The 14,549-nt window shown below is 46.0% G+C and overlaps 1 protein-coding gene and 1 pseudogene across 3 annotated transcripts in view; both read right to left on the reverse strand.

Annotated features, from left to right (window-relative positions):
• Positions 1-4,221: 4,221 nt before the first annotated feature.
• GNG4 (G protein subunit gamma 4) overlaps positions 4,222-14,549 on the reverse strand; it is a 61,508-nt gene continuing 51,180 nt past the window's right edge. For all 3 annotated transcript variants that reach the window (XM_029914960.1, XM_029914967.1, XM_029914976.1), the window contains exon 4: positions 4,222-4,642. In XM_029914960.1, the coding sequence (XP_029770820.1) occupies positions 4,514-4,642 (129 nt within the window). In that variant the 3' untranslated portion in view covers positions 4,222-4,513. The remainder of the gene's footprint in view (positions 4,643-14,549) is intronic.
• LOC115271986 lies at positions 9,046-9,575 on the reverse strand (annotated as a pseudogene).

Genomic DNA, 14,549 nt, shown 5'->3' on the forward strand with positions numbered 1-14,549 from the left:
TAGTGACTTACAGCTGAGACAGAATCAGGCATAAGGGTTTTATCAGAATCTGGATGGATGTCCAGTTCTGAGGCCATTGTCCACTACTGGCTGTACAGCCCGGGGAAGGCCGAGTGGCGTGGCCCCCAGGGCAGGGAGCTTCGTTGTGGTCCTCCGTAAAAGATACCCGTGACCTGGTATCCTCCCTACATCCTGAAGAGCTGATGGAAACGGAAGTGTGAATAAATAGTCTGAACTAACTCCACGGTCCCTATTCTTTCTACCTCAAAGCCTTAGTTGTTATTATTATTATAAGTATTATTATTTTCGTCTCCAATGTGAAGAGTCACCAGAACAAAATTCCTTCAACCTTTGTTCTGCGCCCCTCCCGTGGCTCCCTTGGAGGGAGGCTGCTGACAATTACGAGGCTCAGCGTTGTGTTGTGTTCCGTGGGGCCTGGGGCTCAGAATCAAAGGGAAGACCTTTTGACTCGTGTAGCCAGAGTCCCAGCAGGAAGCCAGTCTGTGATCACCCTGGGATTCAGCGTTCACTCTCTGCTAGGACACTGGGCACGTGATAGCTGGGAGCAAAGGAGACAGCACTGGGGGGGGGGGGGGCGGTCCTCAGAAGCAATCAGAAGCTTGGAAGGGGACCTAGGAGTGGGAGCCCAGTTGAAAAGTCCACGTTTGTCTCCACGTGTCTATGGGCTGGGCGGCCAGGGGACCAGGGCCACGTTCGGAAGATGCATCATCGTGGGGCCAGCTGGGGCCTTGGCTGCCGTTCTGTCTTTCAGTGGGGTGTTTGAGAATAGGGTTTTGTGGCCACCCCCCACCCCCGCATTCGCTCCTGATGGTCAGGAGGCAGGAAGGGCCGAGAGGGAGGTCACCTGCCTCATTTCAGAGAAGCCGGTCCACGTGGGAATTCTCAGCAGGATTCCTCGCTGCTTTCCCCAGACAGACTGTGCCGCGGGCGCTCGCAGATCTTCCTGCCGGAGGACCATCTGCATTCTGCCAAGAGACAGTTCTCTGGCCAGATAGCTGTGCGTTGTGTTTCACGTTTCAAAATGTTGTCAAATACACTCTTAAATGCTCCACTAATGATGTTCTACTTAAAGTGGAGTAAAAAGTTGAGCGAAAGAATAAAAAAACAGTAGGACTGATTGCGAGCCACAAAACTTTTTATTGAAGTGTAACATACATACAGAAAAGCACACAATCAGAAGTGTACACCTCGAGGACTTTTCACACACTGGACACACCCAGGTCACCAGCAACCAGATCAAGAGACAGAACATCCCAGAAGCTCCCCTTGTGATCCTTCTGGTCCCCTACGTGTAACAGAATAGATTAGCTTTCTGGTGTGAGCCCCACACAGTGCTGTGTGGATCTTTCATTCCTGCTGCCGCACAGGATGTTACTGTGTGAACGCACCACACTCCCTTTATCCGTTCAGCACGGGCATTTGTGTGCTTTCCAGTTTGGGGTTACTGTGAATAATGCTTCTATGCACATTCTAGTACTTTCCTTTTGGTGGATACATATACCCATTTCTGTAAAATACACACTCAGGAATGGAGTTTTTAGACCATAGGATAGGTATACTGAACCCAGACTATTTCAGGGAAGAATGAGAAATCTAGTGGATGGAGCTTGGAGGCTCAAAGAATTGACAGAAAGCTAGAAAGACCGACCTAGAAGGATGTGGGGGGAGGGGGTGCACGAGACAGCTCAGTGGGACCAAGGAATGGGGCAGGAATGGTCTACCCAGGACTCTGCCATCCCTGGACATGGGGAGCAGTGGGTGCAGAATCCCTGCCCCCCACCGGTCTTGGAGCCTCCCTGCTGCCCCACCGCAGACCCCACAGAACGAGCCTCAGCATCTTTCCATTTCTGCGCCATTTGCTCCTTGCTTATAGGTCCAGGCAAAGGAGCCCAAGCAGTTCACGTCAGGTCACTGGCCCAGACCCCTGGCCAGTCTGGTGCTGGAAAGGGGGTGCTTCTGAGAGACAGGGAAGACTTCCCCCCTCAGCACCCACAGTGAACGGGGGTTCTACTGCATTCCACTAAGTTTATATGTAGGGGGTGATGTCCCCTATAGGAAAGGGGGTCAGATGCTGGCCAGACCTTGATCACAAAATGACAACTGTCCCCAGCAGAGACACCCCTTTTTGTTCACCTGCCAGTGACTGCTAGCCAGGCGAGGGGCTCGTTCCATGTATGTGTATCTCCGAGCCCATGAGCATGACCTTGCCTTTGGGGGCACTGAGCTCAGGGAGGAACTGAGCCAAACCACACTGCCATAGGTTTGGGAGGAAAAGGCGTGAGTACACAGACAAAACAGCATCTTGCGGAGGAAGACAAGTAAGAGAGGAGGAAAAGGACAAAGAGGGGGAGAAAGGAGAGGACAGCAAGAGTGAAAAACTAAGGAGAGAAAGTTCAGAAGAAGCCTTGAAGTAGTTTCTTTCTGACCTGATTTAGCCGGCCTCGGTGCTGCCCCACTTTCTCCGTTTCTCTGATGTGCTTTTATGAATGGTGCTTTGCTTTATCAGGTTAATGATGTTGGCACGGGCCACGGAATACAGAGATCCTGGCCACAAACCGAGACAGAGAAGCGTTTGAAGTCTTGTTACCACACACGGCATACAACTAACTCGGCTGCAGTCTGAGCACACGGCTTCTCGACCTCGCTGGTCATATCAATGAGCTTTAGTGAAATGAAGAAGGGCTTTAAGCAAAAGCAGCAAAGACTAAACATGGACTAAAGCCATTTGCAAGGTGGCACATGATGAATTGATCTGAAATTATATTCGGCTCCTTGTGGGCCGTCTGACATTATTTCTCCAGCTGAACCGTGGTCTCTTTGAGGTCCTGCACACCTGCTACTTAAATTACGTAAGTAATTTATTTGTTTTAGATGATAATCAGGGCTTCCATCGCTGGAGCACCTCTCCGCGCCCTCCCAGGTAGGAAGGCAGGAGGAGTAATTACCATTCTCCCCGATGGGCAGGTTAGAACATTCCAGGCACACAGCGGCTTGCCCTGGCTCACACAGCCAGCTGCTGTCAGACCAGGGAGCAGGGCAGTTCCTGTACAAGAGGAATTGCACAAACTCGGACCCAGAGCTCTCTGTCCCCCATGGTTTATTCTCTTTTGTCATTTTTGTTTCCAAAGGGATTTGCAAGTTTTCTCAGAAAAGCCAAGAGCTGTCTGGCCTGCCGCTGGGGCATCCATGTATCTATCTACCTACCTATCATCTTCCATGAGCTACCGGCACCCACATTCCTCCTCCCAGCAATGATGGCAGAGTGGACACAGTGAAGGCGCCTCAGGACGTGGGGCATAGGGTGCCTGCTGGCCTGCAAATGGGCAGAGCTGAAAGGCAGCATGCCTCGAGGGTTCCGGGAGGGCTCTGGGGCCAGGCTCAAGTCCCAGTTCTCCTGCTTACAACCATCACCCTGGGGAACCCACAGAACCTATCAGTGCCTCGGTCTTCCTCTCTGTAAAAGGGACATTGTACTCACTGCTGGAGGATCTAATAATGAATGTGTCAATGCTCAGATGGGCGGACGGTGCGTTTGTGAGGTGCTGTCCCTGTGGCTCAGTGTACTGGGCCACCCTGGTGACACCCTTGTGCGGCCCATGTTAGAACTACTGAGGAGGAGCCAGCAGAGGGGGGCCGGTGCCCCTGGCTGGCCCAGCTGGAGCACACGTACAGTTAATGCTGCAATATTCACCCAACATCTAGGTTTATCGGAGGGCCACCTCCCAAGTGGTCCGTGATAATCAGGGGGGAAATGGACACCTGTATCCTCAGCAAGGTCTGGGCCACACGGCCCCAGTGAGACGCAGATTAGGAAAACTGTCTGATGCTGTGGGTCATTTCCTTTCTATCAGGATGGAAAAGCAGGGAACACAGAGCATCTGGATGAAAAAAGATGAACCCTTTACTTGTGTTCCAGTCGGCTGAAATGCTCTGATAGTGAATTATTTGTGAACGTGGGATTGCCAATGATGGTTTTTCTTTTCTTTTTTTAAAATTATTTTTTTAAGGTTTATTTATTTTTGAGAGAGAGAGGGAGACACAGAATCTGATGCAGGTTCTGGGCTCTGAGCTGTCAGCACAGAGCCTGACGCAGGGCTTGAACTCACAAACCATGAGATGGTGACCTGAGCCGAAGTCAGATGCTTAACTGAGCCACCCAGGCGCCCCCAGTTTTTCTTTTCAATAAATTATCCACTGGGATATATTACCTTGATGTATTTAAATCTGGGAATTGATGTTTAAAAAAAATGAAACCCTTAAACCCATACTTATTTGGACTTGGCACATTCGTTATTTGTTACAAAACTGTCTACTTTCTTTGCTGATAATGCAAATAACACGAGAATGGCAGGAAGTAGTGAAATCGAACACAGAGAAGAAAACCGATAGGGCGGGTGAGGACAGGGGTGGCTGGAAGCCCTAATGCTAAGGACATGCGGGTTCTACCGGGGAGTTTCCGGATGGAAAAGGAGACGCTTCATAATGAATGGGGTCAGAGGATGGTACAAAAAAACTTCTTCTCTCGGAAGGGGTTTTCTGACGCAGGCACTGGGATGATGAGCGGGTCTTCGCGCACGTGGGCTTCGCAGTAGGCCAGGAGGTCCGCGGCCGCCTGGGACACCTGCGGGGACACAGCACAGGTGTGGGTTAGAGGCCCGCTCCCCACGGGTCTGGTGCAGAGGTGGCCGCGTGGACCAGCCCAAGGACAGGCGTGTGCTGCCACCGTGGCCATTCCCAGCCTGGAAAGACAGGGTCTACGCAAACCCAGAAGAGACTGGGTTTCAATCATGCTTGTGAGGAAAGAGATGTGGCCCAGGGGCTGGTGGATCACCCTCCAGACTGGAATGAGAAGCCAGCACGGAAGGTCCAGGCATCCCTGTTCTGCTCCCCACTGGGTGATGAGTGGAGGCCCCAGGCCACTAGCTTCTCCTTACTCTCCTAAACCATTTCTAGCTGGATAAAGCTGAGCACTGGCCCTGGGCAGGCCAGTGGGATTGTATTTAGAATCATCATTGGGAATTGTTTGATTGCAATCCACTTTTGTGACCTATACATAGCGAGTCACCTCGTGCTCCTCAACAGAACACCTATTAGCATATTTTATGTATCCCATACATAAGTTATGTAGTCTAAATACACTTTGGTTTTTTTTTTTTTTCTTTTTCTTTTGGAGAGACAGAGAGAGACAACGCGAGCAGGGGAGGGTCAGACAGGGAGACACAGAATCCAAAGCAGGCTCCAGGCTCTGGGCATAGAGCCTGACATGGGGCTGGAACTCACAAACCTTGAGATCATAACCTGAACCAAAGTCAGACACTTAACCGACTGAGCCACCCAGATATCCCAGAGAATTTTTTTTAAGGTTTATTTATTTTTGAGAGACAGAGAGAGATAGAGTGTGAATGGGGGAGGGGCAGAGAGAGAGGGAGACACAGAATCTGAAGCAGGCTCCAGGCTCTGAGCTGTCAGCACAGAGCCTGACGTGGGGCTCAAACTCATGAACAGTGAGATTATGACCTGACCCGAAGTCAAACACCTAACTGACTGAGCCCCCCAGGTGCCCCAAGAAAGCCAGAATTTGAAATCAAGCTGTCTGGCCACAGAATCTATGTGCCATAGTAGCCCCCAATTCACTGATAATGAAACTGTAACTGTCAAGTGGACTGGAATGTTCTGCCAGCTCAGCACACTCTCCTTGGAGACCAGCTATCTGGGAACTCACATGACCAGTCAAATAACTTATGCCTCGGCATCTTCTCTATGAACCCTTGCCCCAGCTCCCATGGGTGGAGCATACCAGATTTGAATCCATGCATGCTGAAACAAACTCTTGAGAATGTGTAATGTGCCTCCGTTTACCTTTTAACAACATGTTCCTGCTGGCCTGAAGCTAGCCTGCTAAGTTCTAACTATAGCTTCCTTTCCTGGATCATACTTGTTGAGTGAGATGTTCGTTAGCATCCTTCCTGGGCGGATGTGAATAGCTGAATTTCCTGGAAGCAACCGCAAGGGGCGCCTCTCTGGGGGCTGCTGCTAGTAAACCAGTCCATCTGGCCCTGGCATTGGAGGAGGGGGCCCCCAAAATGTAACTTTGGAGGTACCAACTTCCAGTTATAGAATAGTCACAGGGATGAAAAGTACAGCAGAGGGAATACAAATAATACTTTAATAATGCTCTGCGGTGACAGATGAGAACACGAATTGTGGTATTTTGTAATGTATAGGATTGTTGAATCTGTTTCACACCCAGAACTGATCTAACATTGTACGTCAGCTATAGTTCAGTTTAAAAAAAATGAGGCTTTGTAGGACAGTTGGGTGAAGGAGAGCCAGGGCTGGGCTGTGATCCTGTCTCCTATGGGTGTATCTGTCGCCCATACAGCTCCGTGTCTCATCACCCTAATGACTAAGCTGTTTCTGTCTGGCCTTGCTAGTTTTAAGCAGATCTAATGTAGGGATTTTTCTATCACCTCTAAAGGTGATACTGCACTTATTCCGCAATTTTTCTTTCAGGAAAACAGGCTGTTCTTCGATTGCTTCCTTTTCTGCTGTTGTTTAGGAACAAACGCACTTGCTGGGTTAGAACTACACTCCTCCGGATGGCGGAGTCCTGTCTGGGCGCCTGCGCAACAGGAATGAATATGGAACGTAGCCTGTATCGGAGCCAAGTAGTAAGCGCCCACTTTCAGACCAAATGTGTGGGTCTGGGTTGGTTCCCTGCAAGATTAATATCCTAGATGTCCTCATTTTGTTGCAACAATACTCTAAGAGAGTGTAAGTCATCTTACAAGGAAAGAATCAAGGGAGGTTTCCACCTCAACCATCAGCCCCTGTATTTCACACCGTGTCCAATGTTCCTTTGTTCCTGTGTAAACAAAGTATTTGGAGAGTTTGTTGTTAGGGGATCTGTAAAGATAAACAGGTAATGAGCATCTTAATGAGTCTTACACATGAACGGTGCCATCCTGACACAGAGCTTAATATCTAGGTATTAATTAACCCAAACTGGCTCATTAGGTTGAGTGGGAGAGTTTTCTTAGTAAGTCCTAGGTTGATTTTTAATAGCTGAAAGTTTACTTCAATCATATAAAGTATGGGCTGCAGCCATTGCCAAATTGCATAAAACAGCTCCCATTTTAAAACCAAAAAAACCCAAATGATTTACTTTCAAAGAGAAAATTTTATTTGGGTTGGAAATTTAAAACTCCCTTACTGTTTTGCTTTCTCCTCAAGCCTCAAGTCTGCTTTACCTAAAGTCCTCTATTATGAAATGCCCAGAGCATCTCGGTCTCCTCTCGTTCATACTGAACTGTTACAAGACAACAGAGGTTGAAAAGAATTGGCAGCCTGGAAACAGCTGTGGAATTTTACCATTGCATTTCGGAGTAAAAGAGGTGATTAAAACAGCCCAAGTTAGCACATAATCCTGTTAGTTGCACTATAATTACAAGCTTCGATGATGGGAGAAAATGTTGCAATTACTATAGTCAAATTCTTCGACAAGACAGATGACATAATTACCGTTCTGGCTGTGACACCCACTGCATTTATCCTTTGCATCTGAAGTGGAGCGACTCACACCTAGTTCTCAGCAATCCGGGTCTATTTAACAATACTACTTGGAATCAATTTCAAGCCTTTTTGATGGCTCTTCCTGTTCTTCCCTCCACCCCAAGAAAACAATGCAGGGTTAATTGCTGAGGGCACAGCCAGGTTGCAGCCCCCTATGGTGCAACAGTATCTTTCACAAGGTCAAACTTGGTGCATCCTCCTAATAGAGAAAATCATGGGCCCATTTCCCCTATTGGAACCTTCGGGACATTCTATACCTCACCTCTGAAGTCAGAGCAAACACTGCAAGGTGAATCCTTGTGAATTTCATCTTCCTTCTAATGTTGCGAAGTATTTGAGATCAACGCACCAGTTCCCAAGCACACACTCAAGATATTTCCATATTATGATGCTGCGTAAGGAATGTCTGTGCCCTCCTCCACCCCAATCCAAACACAGAAGCCTAAATCTCAATGGTGTGTTTAGAGGTGGGGCCTTTGGGAGGTAATTAGGTCATGAGGGTTGAACCCTCATGAGTGGGATCAGTGCCCTCATCAGAAGATATGAAAGAGATCACTCTCCACCTGCCATGTAAGATCGCATGGACGTGGCCATCTATAAAGCAGGGAGGGAGCTCCCACGAGAACCTGACCATGCAGGCACCCCGATCTCGGACTTCTCAACTGGCAGAGCAGTGAGAAATGAGTGTCTTTGTTTAAGCCACTGGATCTATGGTGCTTGGTTATAGCAGCATGAACTAAGATATTTGGCTTCTAGTGGCTTGTATTGATCCAGTTCATTATAGGCAACCCTATTGCTGGGTTCTCAGCCACAGATACAGCAGCTAGCTGGGGGTGGGTAAGGTTACACCGGGAGGACATCAGAGGGAGTGGAAGATGTGTGTGAACACATGAAGAACACAACAGAGAGGCCCTCTCCGAATTCTAAAGCCCAGCGCTCATAACATTGAATTAGCTGCTGTTTACTGTCATTAGCGAAAGGTTTTTTATTTTGAGAGGTAAATCCAAGATGCTTGAAGAAGAGTTTTATTTTATTTAAAGGTTTTTTTTAATGTTTATTCATTTTTGGAGAGAGAGAGAGAGAGAGAGAGAGAGAGAGAGAGCGCGCGAGCATGAGCAGAGAAAGGGCAGAAAGAGAGGGAGAGACACAGAATCTGAAGCAAGCTCCAGGTTCTGAGCTGTCAGCACAGCGCTTGATGTGGTGTTGAGATCATGACCTGAGCTGAAGTCAGACACCTAATGGACTGAGCCACCCAGGCGCCCCTTGAAAGAGAGTTTTAATATCTCCAAGTTAACCTAGTAACCTAGTAAGAGCTGATATTACACAGTCTTCACCACCGGCAGAGTGAAGACCTCACTGAGCTTGATTAGAATGACTGACCCAAATCCACTCTCGACCTTAACTTAACCAAACCCTTTTTTTATTTTTGGTTGTCAAAAATGATCCCTTATTAAAATATTTTCCTTTGTAGTTCTTAACTAGCTGGGCATTCCACTGCACCACTATTGATGCCATCTATGATGTCATGAGGGTGGCGGCCACCAACATTGCAGCCCACAGACTGGGCGGTCCCCAGAATCTCTTTAATGGTCCCAGAGAGTTCTCTGGCTAATGACCGGTGCCGCATCTGTTGGGCAATGTTGACAATCTCATCAAAAGGGACATTTCCACTGTGCTTGTTTTTCTGCTTCTTTCTGTCTCTCGGCGGTTCTTTGAGGGCTTTGATAATCGGCAGAGGCAGAAGGTACCACTTTAATCTGGGCCTGTCTGTTCCGAATGGTCAGTTTCACCGTAATCCTCAGACCTCTCCTATCACCGGTTGCCTTGGCGATGTCATCACCAACCTTTTTTGGAGACAGACCCAGCGGGCCGATCTTCAGGGCCAGGGCAGACGTGGCACCGACTTCGCCACCGGTGCACCTCAGGTATACAACATTGATCTTGTTGGGGTTGAACTTAGGTGGCATGGTGGAGGCGGTTGGTGTCGGATGAACCCGGATTCGGGACAACTGAAGACTGTTGCACCGTCACCTCCTCTGAGCTGAAAGCCAAAAGGCTTAACCAAACCCTTTTAAGAGGTTGGTACATGTCCTAGAGGACTCTGACCACCTCTCAGTTTCGACATACCCCAATTTTCCATAAAGGAAACCATAATTCAACCATTTTGCGAGTTGACCAAAAGTGTAATTTATTTGGTGATGGGAACCAGTGTGAGTCACTAAGGAGGTTTCTGGACTTCAAGGCGAAAGACCACTGTAACAAGTAGGCTCTAGGGATTCTAGAAAGCCAGCGGCATCTCTTTGAGGAAAAGCACTGGGTTGTAAGTCAAGAAACGACCTCTCTGACTGAGCTGCACTGGGTGCTAAGGAGCTCTGTCATTCTGGCCAAGACTCTGGCACTCAGTTTTCACTCCTGTAAATGGGGATAGCATTACCTGCAGGTTTGTGATTCCGTGACAGAACGGACGCTGTTACACACAAAGCGTGCTCTTACTTCATTACTCATCTGGCTACTTTCTGGGAGGGCGCTGAGAAGGAGACCTGAGGAGGGGTCTCTGAAATTATTGGGGCATTTGATGCCCCCAGGGCCCCTACCCTGAATCCTCTTCAACAGGAAGTGTCCTTTGTCTTTTTCAAAAGATACCTTTTGCCCTCTTGTTCTACTACTTAATGTCCTTCTCTTTGATTTAATTCAAAGATTTTTCTCCCTTGATCTGATGGCTGTTCTAGAATTGCTCATTCACATCCCCCTTTCTTTGAATTGATTTCTAAGTCTGACGATAGAAAGTTACCTTGTGTGTTGGCCTGGGGGAGATCCGTGGACACGTCTGGTAGAGGAAGAGAGAGCAAAGGAAACGCCCACAGCTGAACTGTTGAACTAGCAGAAGGTGGGGCAACGAAGGGGCCTGGATCCAGGGTTCAGAGGAGGCACGGAGAGATGGCAAAATCAGAAAGCACTGTCTTGACTTCTGGCTGGGTCACAGGGCATCATTTAGATTTTTCTTTTAGAAATGTGATTCTTTCAACTTTCACATCATTTATTGTCTTCATCCAATCCCTTCCCTGGACTTTCTCTGGACCCTGTGAATCAGCTGTCAGTGACTATCAGAACAGGATGGGCCCCCTGCTTTTGCTCTTTTTCCCTTTTCCAGAGGGAACACTGTGATATTTGAGCCCTGCTCCTCTTCTGTTTTAACAACAACTGGCTTTTGCTTTAGAATTTTCTCGTTTGGCTTCAGAAAACTCAGCCATATGTGTTTTATCTCTTGGAAAAAATGGGGCCATAAAGAACACATTTTGTTCTTTTAAAGGAACTCACAAACCAGCAGCACTGTCATGACTCCTAGGAAGTTCCAAAAAAAAAAAAAATAAGGGCAAGACATGAGAAAGACTTGGGCCACCTGGGTGGCTCAGTCGGTTAAGTGTCCGGCTTTGACTCATCATGATCTCCAGGTTCATGTTTTTGAGCCCTGTGTTAGGCTCTGTGCTGACAGCTCAGAGCCTGGAGCCTGCTTTGGATTCTGTGTCTCCCTATCTCTCTACCTCTCCTGGGCTTGTGCTCTGTCTCTCTCAAAAATAAACTTAAAAAAAAATACATGTGAAAGACTTATCTGTTAGAAGGATTATGAAGAAAAACTGTGGCTCAAATACAAATGTGAAGCAAGAGCCAAAAAGGCCGATTGTCCAACGGAAATGTCTCAGCAAACCTGGACACTTACTTACTATTCAGTTCTACTAAATAGCTCTGGGTTATCCATGCTGATGGGGGAAACCTATAGGAAAGATAACCTCAGCCTAATTTACACTTACTTTTGGAATATCATTTATAATTTTTATGCAGCGTGTTTACATGAAAATATGGTCTTATTGTGCATTTGGCTATGGGTACCTAAGGGAATAAGGAGGAAGATACAGATTGTATACAAAATGATCCCTGTACATGTTTGTATTATACATTTGCATAATTTAATGGGCAGGAGTAAAAAGCAGCCTCCTTTTTAAGGAGGTTGATGGTGTGGTGGTGAGATCCTACATGGGAAGAACAGAAAGGGCCTCTTTTTCCATCTATGGTACTATGTGGTTGCCTCACACGGCACCCTCTGCCCCTTCACATATCGCCTTACTAAACCAATGATGATAAGTTCAGAGGAGGGAGTGTGGAACTGGGCCCTCGGGGTTGTGGAAGGGGTGATTCCTACGAAGAATTTAAAATTAAAAAAAATTTTTTTAACGTTTTATTTATTTTTGATACAGAGAGAGACAGAGCATGAGAGGAGGAGGGGCAGAGAGAGAAGGAGACACAGAACTGGAAGCAGGCTCCAGGCTCTGAACTAGCTGTCAGCACAGAGCCTGACGCGGGGCTCGAACCCACGAATGTGAGATCTGACCTGAGCTGAAGTTGACGGCTTAACTGACTGAGCCAGCCAGGTGCCCCGACGAATTTAAATTTTGAGACAGCTTTATTAGCTTTACAAGAACAACTTTATTTGTTTGTAAAATAACCCCCAAAACTTGAAAGCCGGAAGCCAAAGCCACCTGCCACTTGGTGACAGCACTCTGGCGAACATCTTTTCAGGCATCTTACTATTCAGCCTTCGCATGCAATTTCAGACGCTGTTCTGTAACATGCTGTTTGTCACTCAGCACACACAGAGGTCACTGATTGTTTATAATGATAATGCAGTGTAGCACTGTCTCTGTGCCAACTTACTTATAACCAATCCCCACTGATGGACAGTCAAGCATCATAATTTGTTGACACTGTAAGAGTGCTCTGATGAAATTCTTACTTCCCATCATTATTTGTGAGATTGTCTCTGGGTAAATTTCTAGAAGGGAGAATACTGGGTCAAGATAAACACAATACAAATCTTGATACATATTCCAAACTATCCTTCTGGAAGAGTGTATCAGTTTCCACTCGACCATAAAAAAGCCTCTCACTTCTTTGCCTCACAGCTGATGGATGACAATGGATTTCATCAAAGATTAAAAACATCAACAGTCTTACCACAGCCAAGATGTGGAAGCAAACTGAGTGTCCATGGATAGACGAAGGGATAAGGAAGATGTGGTATGGAAACATACAATGGCATAGTACTCAGCCAAATAAAAGGACGAGATCATGCCATTTGTGACAACATGGATGGACCTAGCGGGTGTTAGGCTAAGTCAACTGAGTCAGACTAAAAAAGACAAACACCATATGATCTCACTCATACGTGGAATCTAAATAAACAAAAGAATAAACAAACAAAAACAATCACACCTATAAATATGGAGAACAAACTGATGGTTACCAGAGGGGAAGGGGGGTTGGGCAAATGGGTGAAGGGGAGTGGGGATACAGGCTTCCAGTGATGGAATGAATAAGTCCAGGGAACAGAAGGCATAGCACAGGGAACGTAGTTAATGATACTATGCCAGTAATGTGTAGTGATAGATGGCAGCTACATTGGTGTGAAATGACATAACATAGGAGAAGCTGTTACCTATACTGAAAACAAAACAAGGCCAGTCTGGGTCTAGCGTTTCTGTTTGTTTGTTTTTGAGTAGATCTCAGTGTTGTTTTGAGTATAATTGTTATATTATTTATGGAGGTAAATGTCTCTTCCTATATTTGACCATTTATATCACTCCATTTTAAATTGCCCGTTTGTGTTGTTGATACAATTAAAGAAGTAGAGGATCTTTTTTTTTTCTTTTATTGACTTTTCAGAGAAATTTCAGAGAGGTTTAGAGAAATTAACCCTTTGTTACTCTGGTAGCAAGTGTTTTTCTTCTTTTGTGGGTTGGGAGATTTTTACCATATCAAAGTTTTTGAAATGCAGTCAAAGCTTTTACTTTGTGGGGTGGCTGGATGGCTCAGGTGGTTAAATATCTGGCTTTTGGTTTTGGCTACGGTCATGATCTCACGGCTTCATGGGTTTGAGCCCCACATTGGGTTCTGTGCCAAAAACATAGAGCCTGCTTGGGATTCTCTCTCTCTCTCTGTCCCTCACTTGCTCACACACTCTCTCTCTAAAATAAATACACTTAAAAAAAACTTTTACTTTATGAACTGTGGATTTTGTGGTATGTTTGGCTTTCCCAACGTTTATAAAAACATTTGCTCCTATTTTCCTAGTACTTTGTTATATTTGTTATATGTATATATATATTTGTTATATTTAAATGTTTGATCTAAGGTAAGAAATGAATTGTGTCTGCTGAAATTCATATTTTGAAGCCATAAACCTAATATGACTATTTGGAGGTAAGTCCCTCAGGGACATAATTAAGGTTATATGAGGTCATAAGTAGGGAGGGGAGTTGGTCCCTAATCTGGTAGAACTGGGGCTGTTGGAAAGAAGAACAGACACCAGAAAGCTCGCTCTTCCCCGGAGCACAGAGGGCAGGCAGCTGTCTGCAAGACAAGGACAGAGGCCTCACCAGACATCAACCCTACTAGCACCTTGATCTTGGACTTCTAACCTCCAGAACTGTGAGAATACAAATTTCTGTTGCTTAAGCCACACTGTCTGTGGTACTGTTACAGCCTGGGCAGACAAATACAATCCATCTGAAGTTTATCTGCATAAAATTAGTGACGTACGTTCTATGTTTTTTCCATAGTGCTAGCAATTTCCAGCGACATTTATTAATAATCTGTTCTCCACTGATTTGAGATACCATCTGGATCCTATTCAAATTCCCAGTACATTTGGATCTATTTAAGACTTCCTATTATGTTCTACTGATCTAATCATACACCTTTAAGTACTCAGATTTTAAAATAAATTTTAATACCTGGCAGAAAAAGTCTACATATATTCTTCCTTGAACATATATACTTAAAAAATATTCCTGGATACTCTCACCATTTATTCATCTAATTGAACTTTAGAATAGTTTTAAGTTTGCTTCCTCCAAAAACAGAAACAGAATTTTGATTAGATTTGTGAATTTACATATTAA

Source organism: Suricata suricatta, chromosome 2 (assembly GCF_006229205.1).
Source record: "Suricata suricatta isolate VVHF042 chromosome 2, meerkat_22Aug2017_6uvM2_HiC, whole genome shotgun sequence".
Classification (NCBI taxonomy): Eukaryota; Metazoa; Chordata; class Mammalia; order Carnivora; family Herpestidae; genus Suricata; species Suricata suricatta.